Source organism: Lethenteron reissneri, chromosome 55, assembly GCF_015708825.2.
Source record: "Lethenteron reissneri isolate LAM-NWPU_2019-01 chromosome 55, ASM1570882v1, whole genome shotgun sequence".
NCBI classification, from domain to species: Eukaryota; Metazoa; Chordata; class Hyperoartia; order Petromyzontiformes; family Petromyzontidae; genus Lethenteron; species Lethenteron reissneri.
In genome coordinates this window covers 4,903,051-4,922,971 of record NC_083833.1, presented here as the reverse complement: position 1 = coordinate 4,922,971, position 19,921 = coordinate 4,903,051, and the positions used below count along the sequence as shown (strand labels likewise).

The 19,921-nt window shown below is 51.0% G+C and overlaps 1 protein-coding gene across 1 annotated transcript in view; it reads left to right on the top strand.

The window, feature by feature from the left end:
- Positions 1-19,921, top strand: part of LOC133356785 (IQ motif and SEC7 domain-containing protein 1-like) — a 75,133-nt gene that overhangs the window by 38,387 nt on the left and 16,825 nt on the right. The window contains 8 exon segments of the mRNA XM_061574464.1: positions 696-818; positions 1,978-2,144; positions 2,590-2,729; positions 5,252-5,377; positions 6,282-6,381; positions 7,843-8,004; positions 9,972-10,193; positions 17,321-17,370. Of these exon segments, the coding sequence (XP_061430448.1) occupies positions 696-818; positions 1,978-2,144; positions 2,590-2,729; positions 5,252-5,377; positions 6,282-6,381; positions 7,843-8,004; positions 9,972-10,193; positions 17,321-17,370 (1,090 nt within the window).

Genomic DNA, 19,921 nt, shown 5'->3' with positions numbered 1-19,921 from the left:
CATCCCAGAGAAAAATCACTCAACAACGGTGCGAGTTTTTTAAATCTCCCCCCGCCCTTCCACGCCACCGCCTCTGTCCACCCAGCACAGTCGCTGCATCGCATTTAGTCCATGGTCGGCAGGTCACGTGTGGTGGGGTAAAGTGTGGGCACCCCTACCCCTTCCGAGCGACGTGAAAGAGTAGGCCAAAGCGCCCTCTTGAAGGGGCGCACTCTCGCAGGGCTGCACTTTCACCCCCTCCTCACGATTGGAACCTCAATTGCCAGTAGAAAATTATGATAATTGTTTTTTTACCCTTTTATCTGGCAACAAAACTGACACCTTTTTTACGAGGAGTCATGTTTGCATAGGCCACAATACCTGCAGTCATAATGCAAACAAAATAAAACATAACTCTGATAATGTATGAGTTGTGCGCCTTTTGGCGTCATCTGGTCCAACACCATGTGAGACTAGGCTCTAAGGAAAGCTGTCTCGAGTGTGGACCAATCAACTTCAAGGACAGTGCATACATTATCAGAGTTATGTTTTTTGTTTGCATTATGACTGCAGGTATTGTGGTCTATGCAAACATGACTAAAAAAGGTGCCAGTTTTGTTGCCAGATAAAAGGGTAAAAAAACAATTATCATACCTCCTCACGTTCCCATTAAACGCCCGTCCGTGCGCGTGCGCCCGTGCGTTTGTCCTGCCCAGCTGCGTGGTGGACGAGATGGACTTCTCCGCGATGGAGCTGGACGAGGCCCTGCGAAAGTTCCAGGCTCACATCCGTGTGCAGGGCGAGGCGCAGAAGGTGGAGCGGCTCATCGAGGCGTTCAGGTGACGACGGCGGAGCGCGCGGCCTGGGACGGGTTTGGGTTGCGAGGGTTTGGGTTGCGAGGGTTTGGGTTGCGAGCGTTTGGGTTGCGAGGGTTACGAGGGTTTGGGTTGCGAGGGTTTGGGTTGCGAGGGTTTGCGTTGCGAGCGTTTGGGTTGCGAGGGTTTGGGTTGCGAGGGTTTGGGTTGCGAGGGTTTGGGTTGCGAGGGTTTGGGTTGCGAGGGTTTGGGTTGCGAGGGTTTGGGTTGCGAGGGTTTGGGTTGCGAGGGTTTGGGTAGCGAAGGAAGGGGTTGCGAGGTTTTGGGTTGCGAGCGTTTGGAGTGCGAGGGTTGCGAGGGTTTTGGTTGCGAGGGGCCTCAGGGCTAACAGGAGGTGGAGTCGACAGTAACACCCAGATTTACGTGTCGCCCTTTTACGTTGTTTGGCAAATACATCGTCACTTTATGATTGACACCGCCAGCTGATTTGTGTCACATCACACCCCACACTTACATCTCTGACGGCATCGTCCGTCCTTTCTCGTGAGCCGTCCCCTCCACCACCTACCCCTGTAAATGGCTTTGATTTGCGTCGTTTCGATATCCGCCGTCGCACCCTTCAGGAACGCGTCCCCGGCGTGAACTGGGGTTGCGTAGTTTCAGGATTTTGTGTGTTGAGTTTGTTGTCCTTCCCCTGTGCACCTCCGACTAGCATGGTCGGCTATGTACGGTGCGAAAGAGGCTCAACACACACGTACATTGGAACACCTTCGACGTTTATTAATTGCTGTACGAATCCCCGCGTCGTCGCGCGCTTGTGACCGTCTGCCGTGTGCGTGTGTGTGTGCGTGTGTATGTGTGTGCATGTGTGTGCGCGTGCGCTATGAACCTGGCGACCCGGGTTCGATTCCCGCTCACGGCTAACACCAGTGACGATTATCTGAACCGGTCCTGGGCCTCCCCTAGGTCGACTCAGCCTTAAATGAGTACCTGGTGCGGTGTGTAAACATCGCCACTGGGGAGACAAAGGCGGTCGGGCGTGGTGCTGGCCACCCACCCCCTCGTGTACCGTTCCGGCCTTCATAGGTGCTCGCTAACAGCACTTGCCCCTACAGTCTGTTAAGGCTATACGGGGGATCTTTGTCTTTATCTTTGTGTGCGTGCGCCGCTCTCGCGATTGCAGCCAGCGCTACTGCCTGTGCAACCCGGACGTCGTGCAGCAGTACCACAACCCGGACACCATCTTCATCCTCGCCTTCGCCATCATCCTGCTCAACACCGACATGTACAGCCCCAACGTAAAGCCCGAGCGCAAGATGCGGCTCGACGACTTCGTGAAGAACCTGCGAGGTACGGCGGCGGCGGTGGCAACGGTGGTGGCGGCAGAGGAGGCCACGAGCTCAGGGTCACGTGGCTCCCCCCCCCCCTCCCCGTTGTTCAGTCGGGTCGCCCAGGACGATCAGGAGCACCACGGCCAAATTGTGCGGTCACGTAGCGATGGAATGCTTGAGCAACCGGTTGCACAGACAGCCACAAAGGTGATTCAGTTGCGTGCAACTGGTTGCTCAGGTGTGTAGCCGGTTTAGCGAGCCGGTTGCGCAACCGCTCACGACCGGGTTGCGGAGATGTCCACATACAAGCAACTCGGTTCGCGTTCCACCAAGTTGCACGCAACTGATCACCCCGGTGGCCCGGCGTTCGCATGGCCTCCGCAAAACTCTGCGTTGGGTGGGGCGTTGGGTAGCACGTGCTAAACCGTGCCGTTTTGTCCCACGCCACCCGGCACCGGGCCCAGGCGTGGACGATGGCGCCGACATCCCACGGGAGATCCTGGTCGGGATCTACGAGCGGATCCAGAAGCAGGAGCTGAGGACCAACGACGACCACGTCACGCAGGTCACCAAGGTGGAGAAGTCCATCGTCGGCAAGAAACCGGTAATGCCAGCGACGAGCCGTCCCTCCGTCCGGGGACATGGGGACGAAAACCATTAGACAATTTTTTTTATTTTCCCAGGTAAGGCCCACTGAGCTATATAATAATTAACTTTTTTCATAAGCGACCTGGCCACAAATGATAGCCGAACGAAGTGGCCGCTTATCATCACGTGAAAATGTATATCAGCTAAATACTCTGAACGCGCGGTGGTTCTAAATGTGGAGAGAAAAACCGGAGGGCCCGGAGAAAAATCCACACGGCCGCAGGGAGAACATGCAAACTCCAAGTGTACACGCGTCAGGGTTTGGTTCGAATCCACGACCTCCTGCATACCGGGCGAGGAAATTAACACCTTGCTACCGTGGCACCGGATCCCGCGACCCACGAGAAACGAGGGGGGACGCGGGGATACGTCGGTGCAGGAATGCACGGTGCAGAGGAACTTGCACACGAGGGCATGAGTACGGGGGAACCTGAGCACCAGGGAACACAAGGGTATGGCGATAGGCACGGGTATACAAGGATCTAGAGAAACAGGTACACGTGGGCATCAAGACGCAGGTACGGGCTGAGTCGACCAGGGACATACCTCGTATACTGGTTATGGTTCAGATGTGAAACGACAACTACCGTCGCCATTCGCCACTAAGTGATGGGGACACCAGCACATTGTTCCTTGTGCCAGACTAGGTGCACTTTGAGGCCACGTGAAGTGGCATAGGCCCGCTGGCAGGAGGTCACAGGACCTGTCCCAGGTATTATGGGTTAACTGACTGGGACGACGGGCAGATGGACCGCCTGCTCTCTCCACCGTGCCAACTCTTTGGCACGCACAATAAAAACAAATATCCCCCATGTAGCCTTAACAGGCTGTTGGGGCAAGTGCTGTTAGCGAGCAGCATCGATGAAGGCCAGCACGGCACACGAGGCGGTTGGTGGCCAGCACCACGCCAGAGCGAATCACGCGCGTGGCACGCACACACACGCGCGGGCACATACGCACACACACACACGCACACATTTATTGCAGAATTTCCTCTGGCATTTAATGGCCGAGTTTCCAGGGTCACCGCGCTTGCCTCTTTCGCAGCTCCAAGTGGGCGGAGATTATTTGGGAGGACGGTGGGGGGGGGTGGTGGCAATGCAATTCAGAGGGCTTGGCCCGAGACAAACGACCCTGGGCACCTACTCCACAATTTTGTGTGCACCAAGTTTGGCATTTAACGTAATCGTGTTCTCTTGGCTCCGGGCGAAAGATATTTGCAGCTCGGGGTGGTGGAGGGGGGGGGGGTTGCGCAAGGCTTGCGATGTTATTTTACTCACCTTTTTTCGCCCACGGCTTTTGTTCGTCTTCACGTGACAAGGCGATGAAAATGTAGATTCGAAACAATGTTGCAAACGTTTGCAAAGGAGTTCTAAACAGAACACGGCGATGTGCATTGGCACATGGTCGTGTCATGGCGTAAATATAAAACGATAATGATGATGATGATTTGTTGTTGAGAGACTGATTAGAAGATTATGAATTGCTGATGAGGCATTTAAATGAGAATACGTATCGCCTCCTGTAGCCACGAATCATCGATGAAATGTATACGCTGTCAGGACGAAAAGGAATCAATAAGAAGGAAATGTTTGCGTATTTTGGTTTGTTTTTAAGATCCAGGTAAATATTTTGTAGAACACTCCCTCTTCTTCAGACATCCCTCGTGGTCTCAACTAAGACGAAACGACGTTAACTTTCATAACTCTTACGAGTGAGGTCACGGGATAGTTAACGTCCACCGTGAATCAGACGAGCGCGCAGTGGTCGTGTTTTGACGGTTAAAATACCCGCAGTACTAAACCATTAAACTAAACTTTATATATTTTTATTTGACCAGGTAAGGCTCACTGTCGTCATACAGCTCCTTTGTCAGAAGCGACCTGGCCACACATGACCGCTCAACAAAGTGGCGGCCTGTCACCACGTGGAAATTTATAGCGGTCGCCAAATACTCTCTAAACGTCCCCCGCCACCCCTCGCTGCTGCGAAAAACGTGACACGACCTGAACAAGAAAGATGCTTCAGACTCAATGAGGCCTTTCCTGGGTACACAAGCGTAATATTATAATAGGGTTTTTCCCATTTTTTTCTGGAAACAAAACTAAAACCTTTTTTTACAAGGAATCATGTGTGCATTAACCACAATACTTGTGGTCAAAATGCAAAAAAAACACACTCTGATAATATATGCATTGTCCTTGAAACTGATTGGTCCACACCAGGGACGGCTTTCTTTTGAGCCTCATCTCAATTGGTGCTCAACCAGAGGACGCCAAAAAGCGTACAGCTCAAAGACAATGCACTATCAAAATACTGGCAAAGGAGGTCTAGTGATGTAGAAGCGTAATATTGCTTCGACGATTATCTCCCGTATTCGAGGACTCTACTCTTCCTGGGTTAATAAGTAAGTGCAGTAACGGCGATGACAAGGATGATGATTGTGCGGTGATGGTGCGGGTGACCGGCACTGTGCAGGCCCTGTCGCTGCCCCACCGCCGTCTCGTCTGCTACTGCCGTCTCTTCGAGGTTCCCGACCCAACCAAGCCGCAGAAGCTGGGGCTCCACCAGAGGGAGATCTTCCTCTTCAACGACCTCCTCGTGGTGCGCACGCGCGTGTGTGCGTCTGTCTGCGTGTGTGTGTGTGGGGAGCGGTAGTGTAGCAGTTAGCGCGCTGTGCTTCGAACCTGGCGACCTGGGTTCGATTCGCGCTCACGGCGAACACCCAGTGACGATTATCTGAACCGGTCCTGGGCCTCCCCTAGGTCGACTAAGCCTCAAATGAGTACCTGATGTGGTGTGTGTAAAATATCGCCACCTACCCCCTCGTGTTCGCAGCTGCAGGTGGTTTGATGGGGGGGGGGGGGGCGGAGGAGGGGGTCATCTCACACAGATCGTGCCGCCTTGTAAATCAGCATTTTCACGTCAGCCATCCGAGCTTAGCTCTCAGGAATAACATTAAAAACTCAATGGATGATCGATGCATGCCGTACCGAGGGCGAAAGAGCGCATTCTGGTGCTGAGGCCTATGGAAGTCATTTCAGAAGCAGCTCCCGCGAGGCTCTGCTGACCTGCGGGAGGTATGTCGGCGCATGTATCATCGGCTCGGGACTCGACTCTGCGAGTAGCAAAATTCATATATAGTTAGCGACAGTTCCATCTGTACAGGGATCGAGTATCATCCCTCCCCCCCACCCCACACGTGGTTTTCTCCGGGTACTCGTGAATGGCATTGGCCAAATCTACAAATATAGGATCACAGAGCTTGGGAAATTATTGGCGTCGGTTCTGGCTGCCCTCCCACTCGTGTGTGAATTCCCGCTCCTCCGAATAATTCCGTCTCACTCTGCGTCTTTGTCTGAGAGTGAGCGACAGCTCTGCACGTTCACCTATATTTAAAAAAATCGCGATTGTCTTGATCGATTGAAGCCGAACCCGAGTGCAATCATACAAAGGCGGTCTCAGTGACGCCTCGGTTTAGTTTCTTCCCGTGGGATTTCTCCTGCAGGTGACCAAGATTTTCCAGCGCAAGAAGAACGCGGTGATGTACAGCTTCCGCCAGTCCTTCTCGCTCTACGGGATGCAGGTCCACCTCTTCGAGAACCAGTGTGAGTGTGCGAGTGAGCGTGAGCAGGCCCCCCGCGTGAATGATTGACGCCCTGGCATATTCCACCACTTCGTGTTACATCTCCATCTATATTTATTGATTTAAACAGACATCAGTCCCACGACCTTCTGGGGGTGCATAACTTTAAGGGTACAGTAGAACCCCTCTTAACGACCACCCCTGTGACCGACTAATCGCTTAACGACGGACCTCCATAGAGCCCAATGTGTAGTGTATAGTGTAGTGTATAGTAGTGTAGTATGTAGTGTAGTGTATAGTAGTGTAGTGTATAGTAGTGTAGTGTATAGTGTAGTGTATAGTGTAGTGTATAGTAGTGCATAGTGTAGTGTATAGTTGTGTAGTATATAGTAGTGTAGAGTAGTGTAGTGTATAGTAGTGTATAGTAGTGTATAGTTTAGTGTATAGTAGTGCAGTGTATAGGAGGGTATAGTGTATAGTAGTGGAGTGTATAGTGTATAGTAGTGTATAGTAGTGTAGTGTATAGTAGTGTAGTATATGGTAGTGTAGTGTGTAGTAGTGTATAGTAGTGTAGTTTATAGTAGTGTAGTATATAGTAGTGCATAGTGTAGTGTATAGTGGGATAGTGTATAGTAGTGTATAGTGTAGTGTATAGTAGTGTAGTGTATAGTAGTGTATAGTAGTGCATAGTGTAGTGTATAGTGTAGTGTATAGTAGTGCATAGTGTAGTGTATAGTAGTGTAGTGCCTCCAAAGAGCCCAATGTGTTCGCTTACCGAACATTCCCCTGTTAAAAATGATCTGTTGTAGGTACAGTAAATATAAATTAATGGATTGATTAACCATGTTTTATCGTAATAGTGTGGATTTATAATGGTGTTAGTATTTTATGTATTAATATTCATTGTTTAAAATATTATAAAGTACGTTTTTTGTGTAACATTCCATGCTGTCGGAATGAATTAAGCTTTTAACAGGTATTCCCTATACTCGTTTAACGAACAATCACTTAACGACCTGTTTCACGGAACCAATAACTGTCGTTAAGAGGGCTTCTACTGTGTTGATAGTTCAACCTCTGTGTCATCCCCTGGGCACGCACCACCACTGGCTGAGCTTGCGTCCTGGTTGCAAATACAGAATCGTTGTCACTTTTCTGTATCGTACGGCCGATGGAGATGGAAAGTGACAGCTCTGGCATTGAGGTGGTTGAGCCAGGTAATTACGTCATGAAGAGTGGCGCAATTGCATCGCTCTGATGATTCCTCCTTCGTATTTGTGAATAGGCATTGTACTCTGCCAGAGAATTTTTTTTTGTTTATTTTTTTTTTTGCAACCAAGTTATCGCCACGGTTATTGTACGGGCGCGGTTTTTCACGGAACGACCGACCGCTTAGATTTTCTCAACCCTGTACTTTTACCGACCGACGCGTGCCGATATATCAAACGTGTGCCCTCTCGCGGGGTCGTCTCTTGCCGCCCAGTCTACCCCCACGGCATCAAGATCATGTCGGCGGTGCCGGGCGCCGAGACCAAGGTGCTGGCGCTGTTCAACGCCCCGAACCCGCAGGACCGCAAGAAGTTCGTGGACGACCTGAAGGAGTCGATCGCCGAGGTCCAGGAGATGGAGAAGCACCGCATCGAGAGTAAGTTGTCTGCGACGGGGGGACGCCCGTACACGCGTGCCCCCCTTGCACCCCCCCACCCACCCCCGGGGCCTTAGAGAGAGAGAGAGAACTCCCTGGGGGGTAGCGCAGATGTCGCACCGGCAGCTGTCTAGAATGGCTAAACACAAAAAAACTTCAAACTAAACTATTAAACTATTTTATTTTATATTCCCAGGTAAGGCCCACTGGTGCTATAAAGCTCTTTTTCAGAAGCGACCTGGCCACGCATGATAGCTCAACGAAGCGGCTTACCACGTGGAAATTTATAGCAGCCAAATACTCTCAATGTGGAGGGGAAAACAGGAGGACCCGGAGAAAAATCCACGCCACCACGGGGAGAGAGACGCCGCAAACTCCAAATATACAGGGACAAGGGTCGGGAACGAACCCACGATTGCCTACATACCAGGTGAGGGAGTCAAAATCTTTCCACTGTGGCGTATCGAACGCACGTTGGTTCTAAATGTTGGAGGGGGAAAAACGGAGGACGCGGAGAAAAATCCATCGCTTCCTTCTGCAAGATGCCCTAGTTGACACCAGACCAACAAAAGCTCTTGCAGAGTCTCATGAAGTGGCTCTCGGTCATACCTTGTTCAAGCTCATCCCCTTACTCTAGGTCAACCCCTTTAGGTCAAATATTCATCACCGATGTCGGCAGTGAGCGGGAATCGAACCCAGTTTACCAGGTTCGTAGCCCAGCGTGCCAAACTATTCCCCCGTGGCTCCCCACACACGCGCACACACACGCACACAAACGCACGCATGCACGAGTCTGTAAATCCAATTTTCTCAATTAGAAAAGTGCAACTAATAGTGAATTAGGGGAACCATCCATTAGCAGGCTTGGCATGCGACAGTGGCTGATCAATGCACCAACCGGCCTAAGCAGTCCTCCGCAGCTCCGTCTTTAAGGTCCCATCACGATTCATAAATGATTACCGCGCGTGCGTGCCAATAGATTTACCAACGACGGGAAGATGCGTGCGTTGCCTGTACAGAGGCTCCCGCCCGGCCTTGCACAGACCACCAGCACGGAAAAACTGCACGTGTGATCCACGTTCAGAAATCAGGAGTCACCTGGGCTGGGTGGTCCAGATGTCTTGTGACCCCCATTTCATTCTTTAAAACTCGTTATATTTCGAAAGTAAGGTTTATGTTTGAAACAGAAATGAATATGCAAAGGAAAACAAATGTTTGGGGTCAATTAATTAGGGCGGGGGGGGGGGGGGTCACAAGACATCTGGACCACCCTGTACAGTACAGTCATCATTGTTCACTGACAAGTGTGCGTATGTTATCGGAACGGAATCGGAACAGCGCTAAAGTAAAATAGCTTTACCGGTACGTCTTGGGCTACTGAAGTCATACCGAGGCTCCCGCAAAGCCACGAGGCCAGCGATCGCAGAGTGAGGTCGTGTCGCTAGCGGTTCTTCGCGGCGAATGCAGATGTCTTTAAGAGGCGCTCGCTAAATGGCGACTGTCAACGACGCTTCGTCAGACGGATGTTTTCCAAAAGCGACTCGCAGAAATATTTCACCCAGAGGAAACCACGCTAAGGCGGCTCGCGTGTGGATGTCACGGTGTTACTCATGCGTTTTCGTTTTTGTGTGCGCGTGCTGTGGAACAATTAGAAGCGTGTGTCATGCATGTCTCGTGTGTACCACGTGTGCGTGCGCGTGTTTTATGCACATATTGTGGACGTATGATACGCATGTATCATATACATGTCGTGTGTGCATCGTGTTGCGTGTGTGGGTTATATGCATGGATTGTCCGTACACACCACGCGCGTGCATTGTCGTAAATCGCGTGCGTACATCACACGCGTGAATCATCCTCGTGTATTGCGCATATACATCACACGCGCGCGCTAACCTCGTGTCTTGTGTGCGCATGTGTCGTGCGGCCTCATTACCACCCTCCCACCACCACCACCGCCGCCACAGCCGAGCTGGAGAAGCAGAAGGGCGTCGTGCGTGGGGGCGGCCAGGGCCAGGGCCGCTCGGGCAGCAAGAAGGAGAGCGGCGCTCGGTGCCGGGCCCGCGGCGCCAGCAACAACGGCGCGCTGGGGGGGCGGGCGAGCATGGACGACGGCTACGGCTACGCGGCCGGCGAGGGCCTCAAGCGCAGCACGCTCAGCAGCTCGCTGAGGGACCTCTCCGACGTGGGTACGTACCCTCGCCCGCCCGCACGTACCGCGGACTCGCGGGCTCACGTAAGGCGACATATCGCAGAGTAGCAGGGTCACCTGGGGACGTACCGCAGACTCGCAGGCTCACCTGGAGAAGTACCGAGGACTAATAGGCTCACCTGGGGACATACCGCAGGCTCGCACGGTCACCTGGAGAAGTAACGCGGACTAGTAGGCTCATCTGGGGACGTACCGTGGACTCGCAGGGTCACCTGGGGACGTACCGCAGACTCGCACGGTCACCTGGAGAAGTATCACAGACTCGCAGGTTACCTGGAGAAGTGTGACAGACTAGTAGGCTAACCTAGGAACGTACAGCAGACTCTTACGGTCACCTGGAGAAGTATCGCAGACTCGCAGGGTCACCTGGGGGACGTACCATGGACTCCCAGGGTCACGTGGGGACGTACCGTGGACTCGCAGGCTCACAGAGATCACGCAGGAAAGTTTCAAAACCAGCCTCGAGAAGTAGCCGCAATGTGGCTCCGACACACCTCCCAGAATTGTAACGAGGTAAATGACCAAAGTGTTGCACACGGCGAAGTGATGCAGCATCCTTCGTGCACACCTGGAATATTGTAGCGAGACAATTCACCAAGTGTTACACGCGTCGAACTGATCCTGCAACGCGTTCCTCAAATAATGCTGCGTGTGTGTGTGGCCTTAAATGACAAAAAAACAAAATAATCAGCGACGTTTCGGGCAATGGCCCTTCTCCGCAGCTCGTGTCCCCACTTGCCAACGTCACGTCGCCAAACAAATTCGATGCAGCAGCCCCCCTAATTGGTAATCGTGCGACGACGATGACGCCGTCGTACGATCGCAGCGGCCTGCCGAGGCAGGCTCGGCGAGCCGCGTCGCGTGAAGCGGCGAGTGCGCCCACGTGCGAGGTGAGGCAGGCCCGCTTGCAGGGCAATGGGACGGGTACCTGTGGGATAAGGGAGTCAGCGCAGCTAGCAGGATTGCCACCGGATCTACGCAGCTGAGTATTCTGCTCTCGAAAACTCGGCGAGTCTCTCCTTCGTGAATAGCCGGTGTCTCCCGCTGAATTATTGCCGCGGTTGTCAGGGCCTTTGATTTCCGTGTCGATTATTATTAAACGCTTATTGATCAGTGTCTGAAGCAATCGTGCTCAGTTCAATGTTTTTTTGAGCGGTCGATTAAATTGTTACTCTTTAAATGCGCCGCGTGTTCAGTGCAGCCTTGAGCCGGGTCCACCGCCTGGGCCATCAGTTGCGCACGTGGTTGCTTGCAACTGAATCGCTCGTGCCTCCGCAACTGGTTGCGAACGGCAGAGAGACCGACTCCGCTCTCGTGGCATCGGTCTGCTCGGCAGTTTGTGGCGATGTCCTCCTTCGCCGCGTGACAAAAATTTGCAAAGCTGCGATTGGTTGTTGCAATCCTGGTGTGAGTGGTGGAGCTAACCAGAAGTAGCAAAAAAACACTTCCTCGATGCGCAACTCTGCGCTAAGACACGGACAAAGCGGTTGTGGGGGCGATGATTGAGTTGCTTTGGGTTGGTCACAAGAAAATAACAAATGTGGCCACGAAACTTATTCGGCTCGGCCCTTGACTCGGCATGATTGAATTAAATCCCTCGACTGGGATTACACTCAGGGCAGAAACCATCGCCCATGTACTGACAAGCCAGTGGCCGTTTGCAGGGCCAGGTGCGAGTTACCCTGTGCCGCACAGGGACAGCTGCCACGGGGGGGGGGGCGGGTTCTCTTATTTTAACGAAGAGGTGTGACGATTCGATGGTGCTCCAAGAAACCCCCGGCGTATTAGGAGGGGCGACTCTGTCAAACGCAAAATCTGCAGGAAGGCCGATTTTTTGTTATTGTACCTCTGCAAAATATATGTATGTCTATCATCGTGTTGAAATTTATAGTAGCAGCAAAATACTCTTAAATTCACGTTGATTCTAAAGTGGAGGAAAAAACCAGAGGGCCCGGAGAAATCTCCACGCGATCACGGGGAGAGAGACACGCAAACTCCAAGTATACAGGTGTCAGGGTTGGGATCGAACCCATGACCTTCCGCATACCAGGCGAGGGAGATAACATCCAGCCTCCGCGCCATCCCCCTCTGTATCTGACTAAGAGCGACGGCGAGTAACAGCGTAAAGTTATTTTCAGCAACATTAATTCGGAAAGCATGTTGACATTGCGTCGAGTAAATCGACAAAACAACTCTTTGGGAATACTGTGGCTGTGACCGTGGCGGCTTATCGTAGGCGTGGGGTTCCATATCAGCAGTCGGAAAAGCAATTCCAAGTGGCCTTGTCAGCACTGAACGTCGTCGGCACGTCCGTGAAATTGCGTGTGAAATTATTCACTTCTGCCGCATTTAATGCAATCCCCGTCGCTGTCAAAACCTCTTTGCAGCTCCTGGATGTATAACGTGCTAATCTTACCGCAGGCGATATTTACATTAAACAAGAGCAGAGTCCCTTGCGTACTAATTCTGCACACACGCCCGTACTTAAGAAAGGGCACTTAAATTAATGTATTGTAATGTCTTATCGCTGTGATTAGATTAAAGGTGCATCATTCCCCCAAGTTAACATCTCATCACGTGGTTACATTTACATTTTTTATGCATTTTTGGGGTAAAAACAAACTTGCCTCTAAATTGAATCCTCTCGGTATCACGAGGTGGACAGTAATGAGCAAGGGGCCTTCAGTACGAATGGCCAGCGATTGGCTCGGGGTGTAATGACTGCTGCGGATCTGCGCACTCTGCAGTGTCTCTCTCCCCTTGGTGGCGTGGATTTTTTTCTGGGTCCTTCGGTTTTTTCCTCCACGTTAGAAACACGCGTTGAGAGTATTTGGCTGGTAGACAAGATAAGACGACACTTCGTTGAGCCATCACTTGTGGCCGGGTCGCTTATGACAAAGAGCTATACAGTGCTCAGTGGGCCTTACCTGGTAAAATAAACACATTGCTGCGGAGGGAGCTGGTAGGAACGTTGGGTTGCTCGGTCAATGGCCAGGGTCAACGGCGGCGTGGTGTATTACGCAAATATGCCCGACTGTGAGGGCGGGCACAAGCCGGCGTGAGTTGGTTAAACGTTGAGTTTTATAAGGGCACCACGGAGTGACCAGCCCCTCCCCACCCAGCCCCACCCTCCCCACCCAGCCCCTCCCCACCCTCCCCACCCAGCCCCTCCCCACCCTCTCCACCCAGCTCCACCCTCCCCTCCACACCCAGCCCCTCCCTGCACGACGGACGGACGGACACAATAATCCCCTGTGGGCTAGTGGAACCAGTGGGTTCCTACCAGTATAATAGTTTATAAGTACATTCGCACATTGCCGTAGCATTGGCTAAGGCCGCGGGCCAAGTGCTTTCAGGTGCGCTTCTGTGGCCGTCTGGAAAGCTCTTCCTTCCAAAATTAGGAAGCCACTGGAGCTATGCACTTCTACATCTAGATTGAAAACGAATTTCTTGAGAATCGATTTTTGTGTTTAGTTTGTTGTCCTACCCCCACCCGCACCTCCGATTAGCACGGTTGGCTACGTACGGTGCGAAAGAAGTCCCAACATACACACGTACAAGTGAGACTCATCGCGCCCTCTTGAGTTCTCGCTCGGTTATAGAAAAAATAAATTCGGCCTCTGTGGAGCTTCCTCATCGTTGCAAACGCAGAACCCCCCCCCCTACCCTTCGCTCTGCCGACAAGCGCCGTCAGCAACGCGCCAGCAACCGACAGACCACGCTGCTCCCCCGCTTTGAACGTGCCGTGCGTTTTACCCCCACGGTGCACGTGGGGCTATCGCGGGATGTGGCGAGGGCAACAGGTAACAAGCAGTGTTTCATTTTCCGTGACATCTCCCGAAAAAACCAGACGCCCAACCAACTTGTCAGCCGATCGAGAAAAATAACAAAAAAAAGCGCGTGGCAGTCCACGTGAAGGCCGCCGGAGTTTCCACTGATGTCGTCAAAATGATCTCCGAGCAAGCGAGTGGATTGTCGGTTCCATCGGCGGTGTCGCCGTTGGGTGGGCGTCCGGCCTCCGAGCGGTGCAGACCCCCGGCTCGTGCTCGTTTAATTCCGCCCCGTAATATTCCCGATTTAGAAAACGCGAAGCGCGCGCGGGTCAGGGGTCGGTGATGACTCTTTTCAAATAAGGGTTCGATTGAGATTTCAGGAGAAAAATCCAGCGATCCATTCGGGAAAGCCATTAAAGTTAATAAATAGATAGGAGTCGCTGAGCAATCCAATTTAGTGAGCGGGTCCCAGGATTAATTTATATTTTAATTTGGCTTATGCCGCCGCCGCTGTGGCCCTTAAACCCCATGCCAACCGGGTCTCTGACCCCCTCCAGACCTTCCCGTGTTCAACGTTTTTAATTTACGAGAGCTGGGACGGTGGGGCGTGGAAAAACGTCACGCCGTATTGTTGGAAGGCCAAGAACTTCGAGGCTAGAAACTGTGAAATTCATCGCGGGTCGTCTTTGCAGCTGTCCCTGTGAGTTCGTCAGCTAAATCGCACGGTGTCCATTCATTCACAAATATCCAAGAGAATTATTCACAATGAGAGGGTTTTTGAGTCGGTGCGACAGCCAAATTGACTGCTGTGTGCAAAGTGTGTGCATTACATGAAATTACTGAAAGTTTGCTCTTCCCATTAGCAGCCTGGTGAGACTGCCACATTTACATAATGCACCAGTGTTGAAAATGAATCAATTAGTAATAGCACAGATGTGTTAATTATTCAGCACATGACTCATGAATGAATTAATGGATAACCATGTCTGTTCGTTTATGGTCTTACATCTTTGCCGTTTAAGTATTTTACATTTAAACATTATTCATTAAGAGCAGAGCTGCACCGAGGAGCACCATTTAATATTTAGTCGACGCCGGATACATTATCGAGGTATTCTTCAATCTGGATTTGAAGCTGATCTGTATTTTTTTGCATTAAACTGCCGACTTTCTCTGTTCCTCTCCATCTCTCTGTCCCTCTCCTTGTTATTGTCTATTTCTCTCTGTCTCTTTGTCTTCCTATCCGTGTCTCTGTCTCAATCTCACGCTTTATATTCCTGCCAGCCTGTCTGTCTCCTCTGTAGTTTGCCACGTGTCTTCTCTGCCTGTCCACTCTGTCTCCCTCTCTCTCTCTCTGTCATCCTGTCTCTCTGTCCCTCTCCTTGTTACCTATCTCTCTCTGTCTCTTTGTCTTCACTTCTATGTCTGTATCAACCTCACCCTGTGTCCCTCGCTATATTCCTGTCTGCCTCCTTAGTTTGCCACGTGTCTTCTCCGCCTGTCCCTCTGTCTCCCTCTCACTTCATCTCTCTGCCTCTGTGCCTCTTCCCGTAGCTCTGAGCCATGACTTCTTCAGGTGGCAATAGCCAATCGTGTTGTCGGGCTCTTTGTCCCGGACTCAAATGTGAAAATGCCTACCAGAGTCTTTCCTTATACCCACCAGGTACTCCATCAAAGGCTCAGTCGATCCAGGAAAGGCACAGCACCGTTTAGATATTCATCACTGATGTTGGCCGTGAGTGGGAATTGAACTCGGGTCACCGGGTCCGTGATGCAATGCACTAACCACTGCACCACCGCTCCTCACTACAAAGACAAAGATAAAGATCCCCCGTATAGCCTTAACAGACTGTAGGGGCAAGTGCTGTTAGCGAGCACCTATGAAGGCCGCAACGGTACACGAGGGGGTGGGTGGCCAGCACCACGCCCGACCGCCTTTGTCTCCCTAGTGGTGATGTTTACACACCGCAGCAGGTACTCATTTGAGGCTGAGTCGACCTAGGAGAGGCCCAGGACCGGTTCAGATAATCGTCACTGGTGTTGGCCGTGAGCAGGAATTGAACTCGGGTCGCCAGGTTCATAGCGCAGCGCGCTAACCGCTACACTATCGCTCCCCACTACACAGACACACACACACGTGCACGTTGACACACACACACACTTGTCCGGGTACATACACACACGCACTATTGAAGGATTCCTCCTGTACGACCACGTCAGTTGTGTTCAGTGCTGTGGGTGCATCGCTTGAGTGTGTGTCGCCTACACGGAGCTGCAGAAGCTCTTTGCTTGTCGCGCTGCCATCCACTGAACAAAACAGGGAGGGAATTGCCCACAAAATACCGGACGCTTCGTGCCCAGGCAGCAAGCCTGCCTCGTACTCCTCCGCACCTTCTTTGCCACAACTCCCTTTGGTTTGTTTTTTGCTCAGGGGTTGCATTTTTTTCTCTGTGATGTTTCGGCTCCTTTGATTTCTTGCACTGTTATCACGGGGTCCATTGCTCGAAATGCAAGATCGTGGTTATGAATAATTCAACGGGTATTCTATTTTTTTTTATCGCTCTTTCTCAAAAAGCGGCTCCGAGCATCGATTTGTTTTTTATCGTGTAAAACAGTTGCCGCCGTCATTTGTCTCCGAAGTGGCGATGTCTACGCACCGCACCAGGTAAGTACTCATTTGAGGCCTAGTCGACCTAGGGGAGGCCCAGGACTGGTTCATATAAGCGTCACTGGTGTCGGCGGCCGTGAGCGGGATTCAGACTCTGGCCGCCGGGTTGTATGTATGTCTGTTGAACTTCTAGATTTGAAGTTTTCGTGACTGCAAGGATCTATACTCTTTGATTCTTTCAGTAAAGTCACGTAGGTGAAAATAAAAATAACTAAATTAAATCACGACGTTTCGGAGGCAACACAAGCTTCCGTCATCAGGTGGGACAACCACAGCAAAAACAAAAAAAATGACAGTAAAATTTTTTTTTGCTATGGTTGTCCCACCTGATGACGGAAGCTTGTGTTGAACTTCTTTGCCAATCGGAGGTGCGGAGGTTCAGAGCCCAGCGCGCTGACCACTACGCTGCCGCTGCTGCGCTACGAACGCGCTCACCGCGCACAGCATGAAACCTTCTGAAAGATGTTCCCTTCCTGAATAAGACGTCGCCGTGTCATCCAAAAGTGTTGAAGTTCCCAATCTCCCAGGATCCCGTTTCCTCTACGGCGTACGGTCTCGATTTGTGCGTGTTTATTTTTTGGTATCGGTGTATTGCCGCCTGGACGCTTGCGTCTCTGTGTCCCCTCGCGTGCGTGCGCGCTGTGTGCGTATGTACCGGGCCAGGCAAGCGTGGTCGCAGGGGGAGTGCCGGTTCCCTAGACAGCAACATCGAAGTAAGTAAGCGGCGGGATCGCTCGGCGACGTTTGGCCCTGCTTGGTGTGCCGCCTGCTGCTCGTGTTTGACTCGCGCGTGCACGCAGTCTCGGCCGTAAAGGGACGGGCTCCACCTTCCAGGGCGTCGGGCGAGAACAAATCTCGCGCTTAAAACCAGGACGGTCGCGCGATATAATTGAGTGACGTTTAATAAAGAAAAAAAGAAAAATTCAAAACGCACACCACATCAGTTAGTTTGCCCTTCAACCGCACCACCGATTAGGGCAGTTGGCTACGTACGGTGCGAACGAAGTTCAGCGTACGTGCGTGCATGCATGTAACTCGGCGCCCTTCACAATGGAATTGTCACGGAGCGCTTCACGAGTAAACTTAACGAATGCATCCGTAAAAATTTGAGTTACGCAAAAGGATAAAAGGTGTACGCAGTTCAAAATGTCGCAACTCCTTTCAACCTGCCATAATTTCTTCGTAATCTTAGTGTCACGATGTGAGGGGAGAGAATCACAGGCAAATAGACGCACAGTATTGTCTTCTACACCGTTTCAAGAAATACAATTCAAAATACAGAAAATATCTATCGGTCATCAATGATGGGTATGCACATAAGAACACTCAAACGTTATCAATTAAAGGGCTTTAAAAAAAATACCTCAGCATGCAGTAGCGGCATGCGTACAAGTTGAACATTTGATGTCTCGCGCCATATTTCTAACAACAACAACAACAAAATCCCCATCCATGTATCTGTGCTACTGAAAGCAGTTTCCTCTTCCGTACAACAACAATGCTCACGTCTCTTTCTTTAATTAAAGGTGCTCGAAGAATTCGATTTTGATGAACAGCGCCAGAGTCATGATCAGCCCCGCCGCCGAAATCCTTACAGCCGTGACTGTGTGGGCGCCTCGCGTGCGTGTGTGTGTGTCGTGTTTTATTTTACTTCTTGCCGTGGTGATGGTGTTGTGGCGTTGCTGTGGTCGTGATGGTTTGGTTATTTGCCATGGCTTGTGGACTGTGTGGCTTGTTGCTGCATGTCTGTGGCCCTCTGCATCGTAACACCGTGTGTCTTGGCTGCCTCCGCTCCCACCTGCCACAAGTGCCCACCTCTGCCCGGTTGCGTCGATCGGAGTGTCTCAGTTGTCGGGACGAAAAGATGATCCTCGTAGCCATCGTGATGTTTCGCGCCGATGGTCTTTTTGTACGTTTTATCCATTCGGTTTCTCGGTTACGTGAAGCAAATACTGCAACTTCATATTCTTGGTTCTTACGGTAAAGTCACTTAGAAGGGAAATAATAAAATAATACAAATTTTACAATTTTCTTGCTGTGGTTTTCACACCTGATGATGATTGATTGTGCAATCGAAACGTCGTGATATTTTTTATTGTTGTATTTTTATTAATGTATTATTTCCCTTCTACGTGACTTTACCGAAAGAACCAAGAATATGAATCCTTGCACTCACGAAAGCTTCAAATCTACCACACGAGTGCCGTCCGACCGCTGCTGGCTCACGTGGCGCGGCACGACCTCAGCAGTCGTGGCCGAGTCGTCGCTAGGAGCCAGTCTCTCAACGCAAAGTTGCTCTGCCGCCACGAGCGGAGAGTCCCGATTACGAATTCCTCCACTGCTCCTCCCCCAGTGGGAGTTTGTTTCAGCGCTGAAACCGGCCTGGGCAAAGTGTCCACGCTCGATCTGCCACGGCGAGCGGCGCAGATGTCGCTTCTTTTTCGCGAATCACGTCAAGTGGGTAAAGCTCTCGGCGCTGCCACCTGCCCGTATGCTCCGTCCTGTTTTCAGGCGGAGTGGATAATTTATGCCGGGGACTCCATTGTGTTGTTAATTTGCGTAGCCATGGGCAAGAGCTTGGGAGAAGTGTGTATCCCGTAATGTGCCGCTGGTCGGCCTCGCAAGGTCTAAACGGGGCCATGCCGCCCCTGATAATGAATTTCAGAATGAGTCACTCATGCGCTCGCACAACATTTTAAGTTGTGGGAGGGCTTGCAATGCCTCTTTTGTTCAAACGTCCCTGGACACTCCTTTGATATAAGTGAGGGCTTGTCAGTTCTAAATTAACATGAACTTTTTTTCTTGAGCACGAAAAATTCGTTTATTTTTGCTCTTAGGGAGAATGTTTAAATAGCGCCGCCTTGTATTTCATGAAACATAAAGGCAAGACAATGTTCACATAGACGTTCAATTTCTAAGTTGACTTTTCGATTTCTACAGCGATCGTAACTGATCGCAAAATTTAACAATGGCAGAACTCAATTGTGTCTGTGCACATATAAATAACAATATATTTCAGTTCATGGGTCGATTCACTTTTCAAAACCAGTCTGAGTTCTTATCTAAACATATTCACAAATACGAAAAGACAATCCACATATGATAATTATATACATGCACGTGTATATAATATAATGTGATCTATACACTGAGATAAACACAATACATATGCTAGGAGTGCGTGGAATATTCATATTTCCTCTGCATTTGGACAAATACCAGCCATATTTTTTGCATTTCGAGTCAGACAAATACTTAAAATGT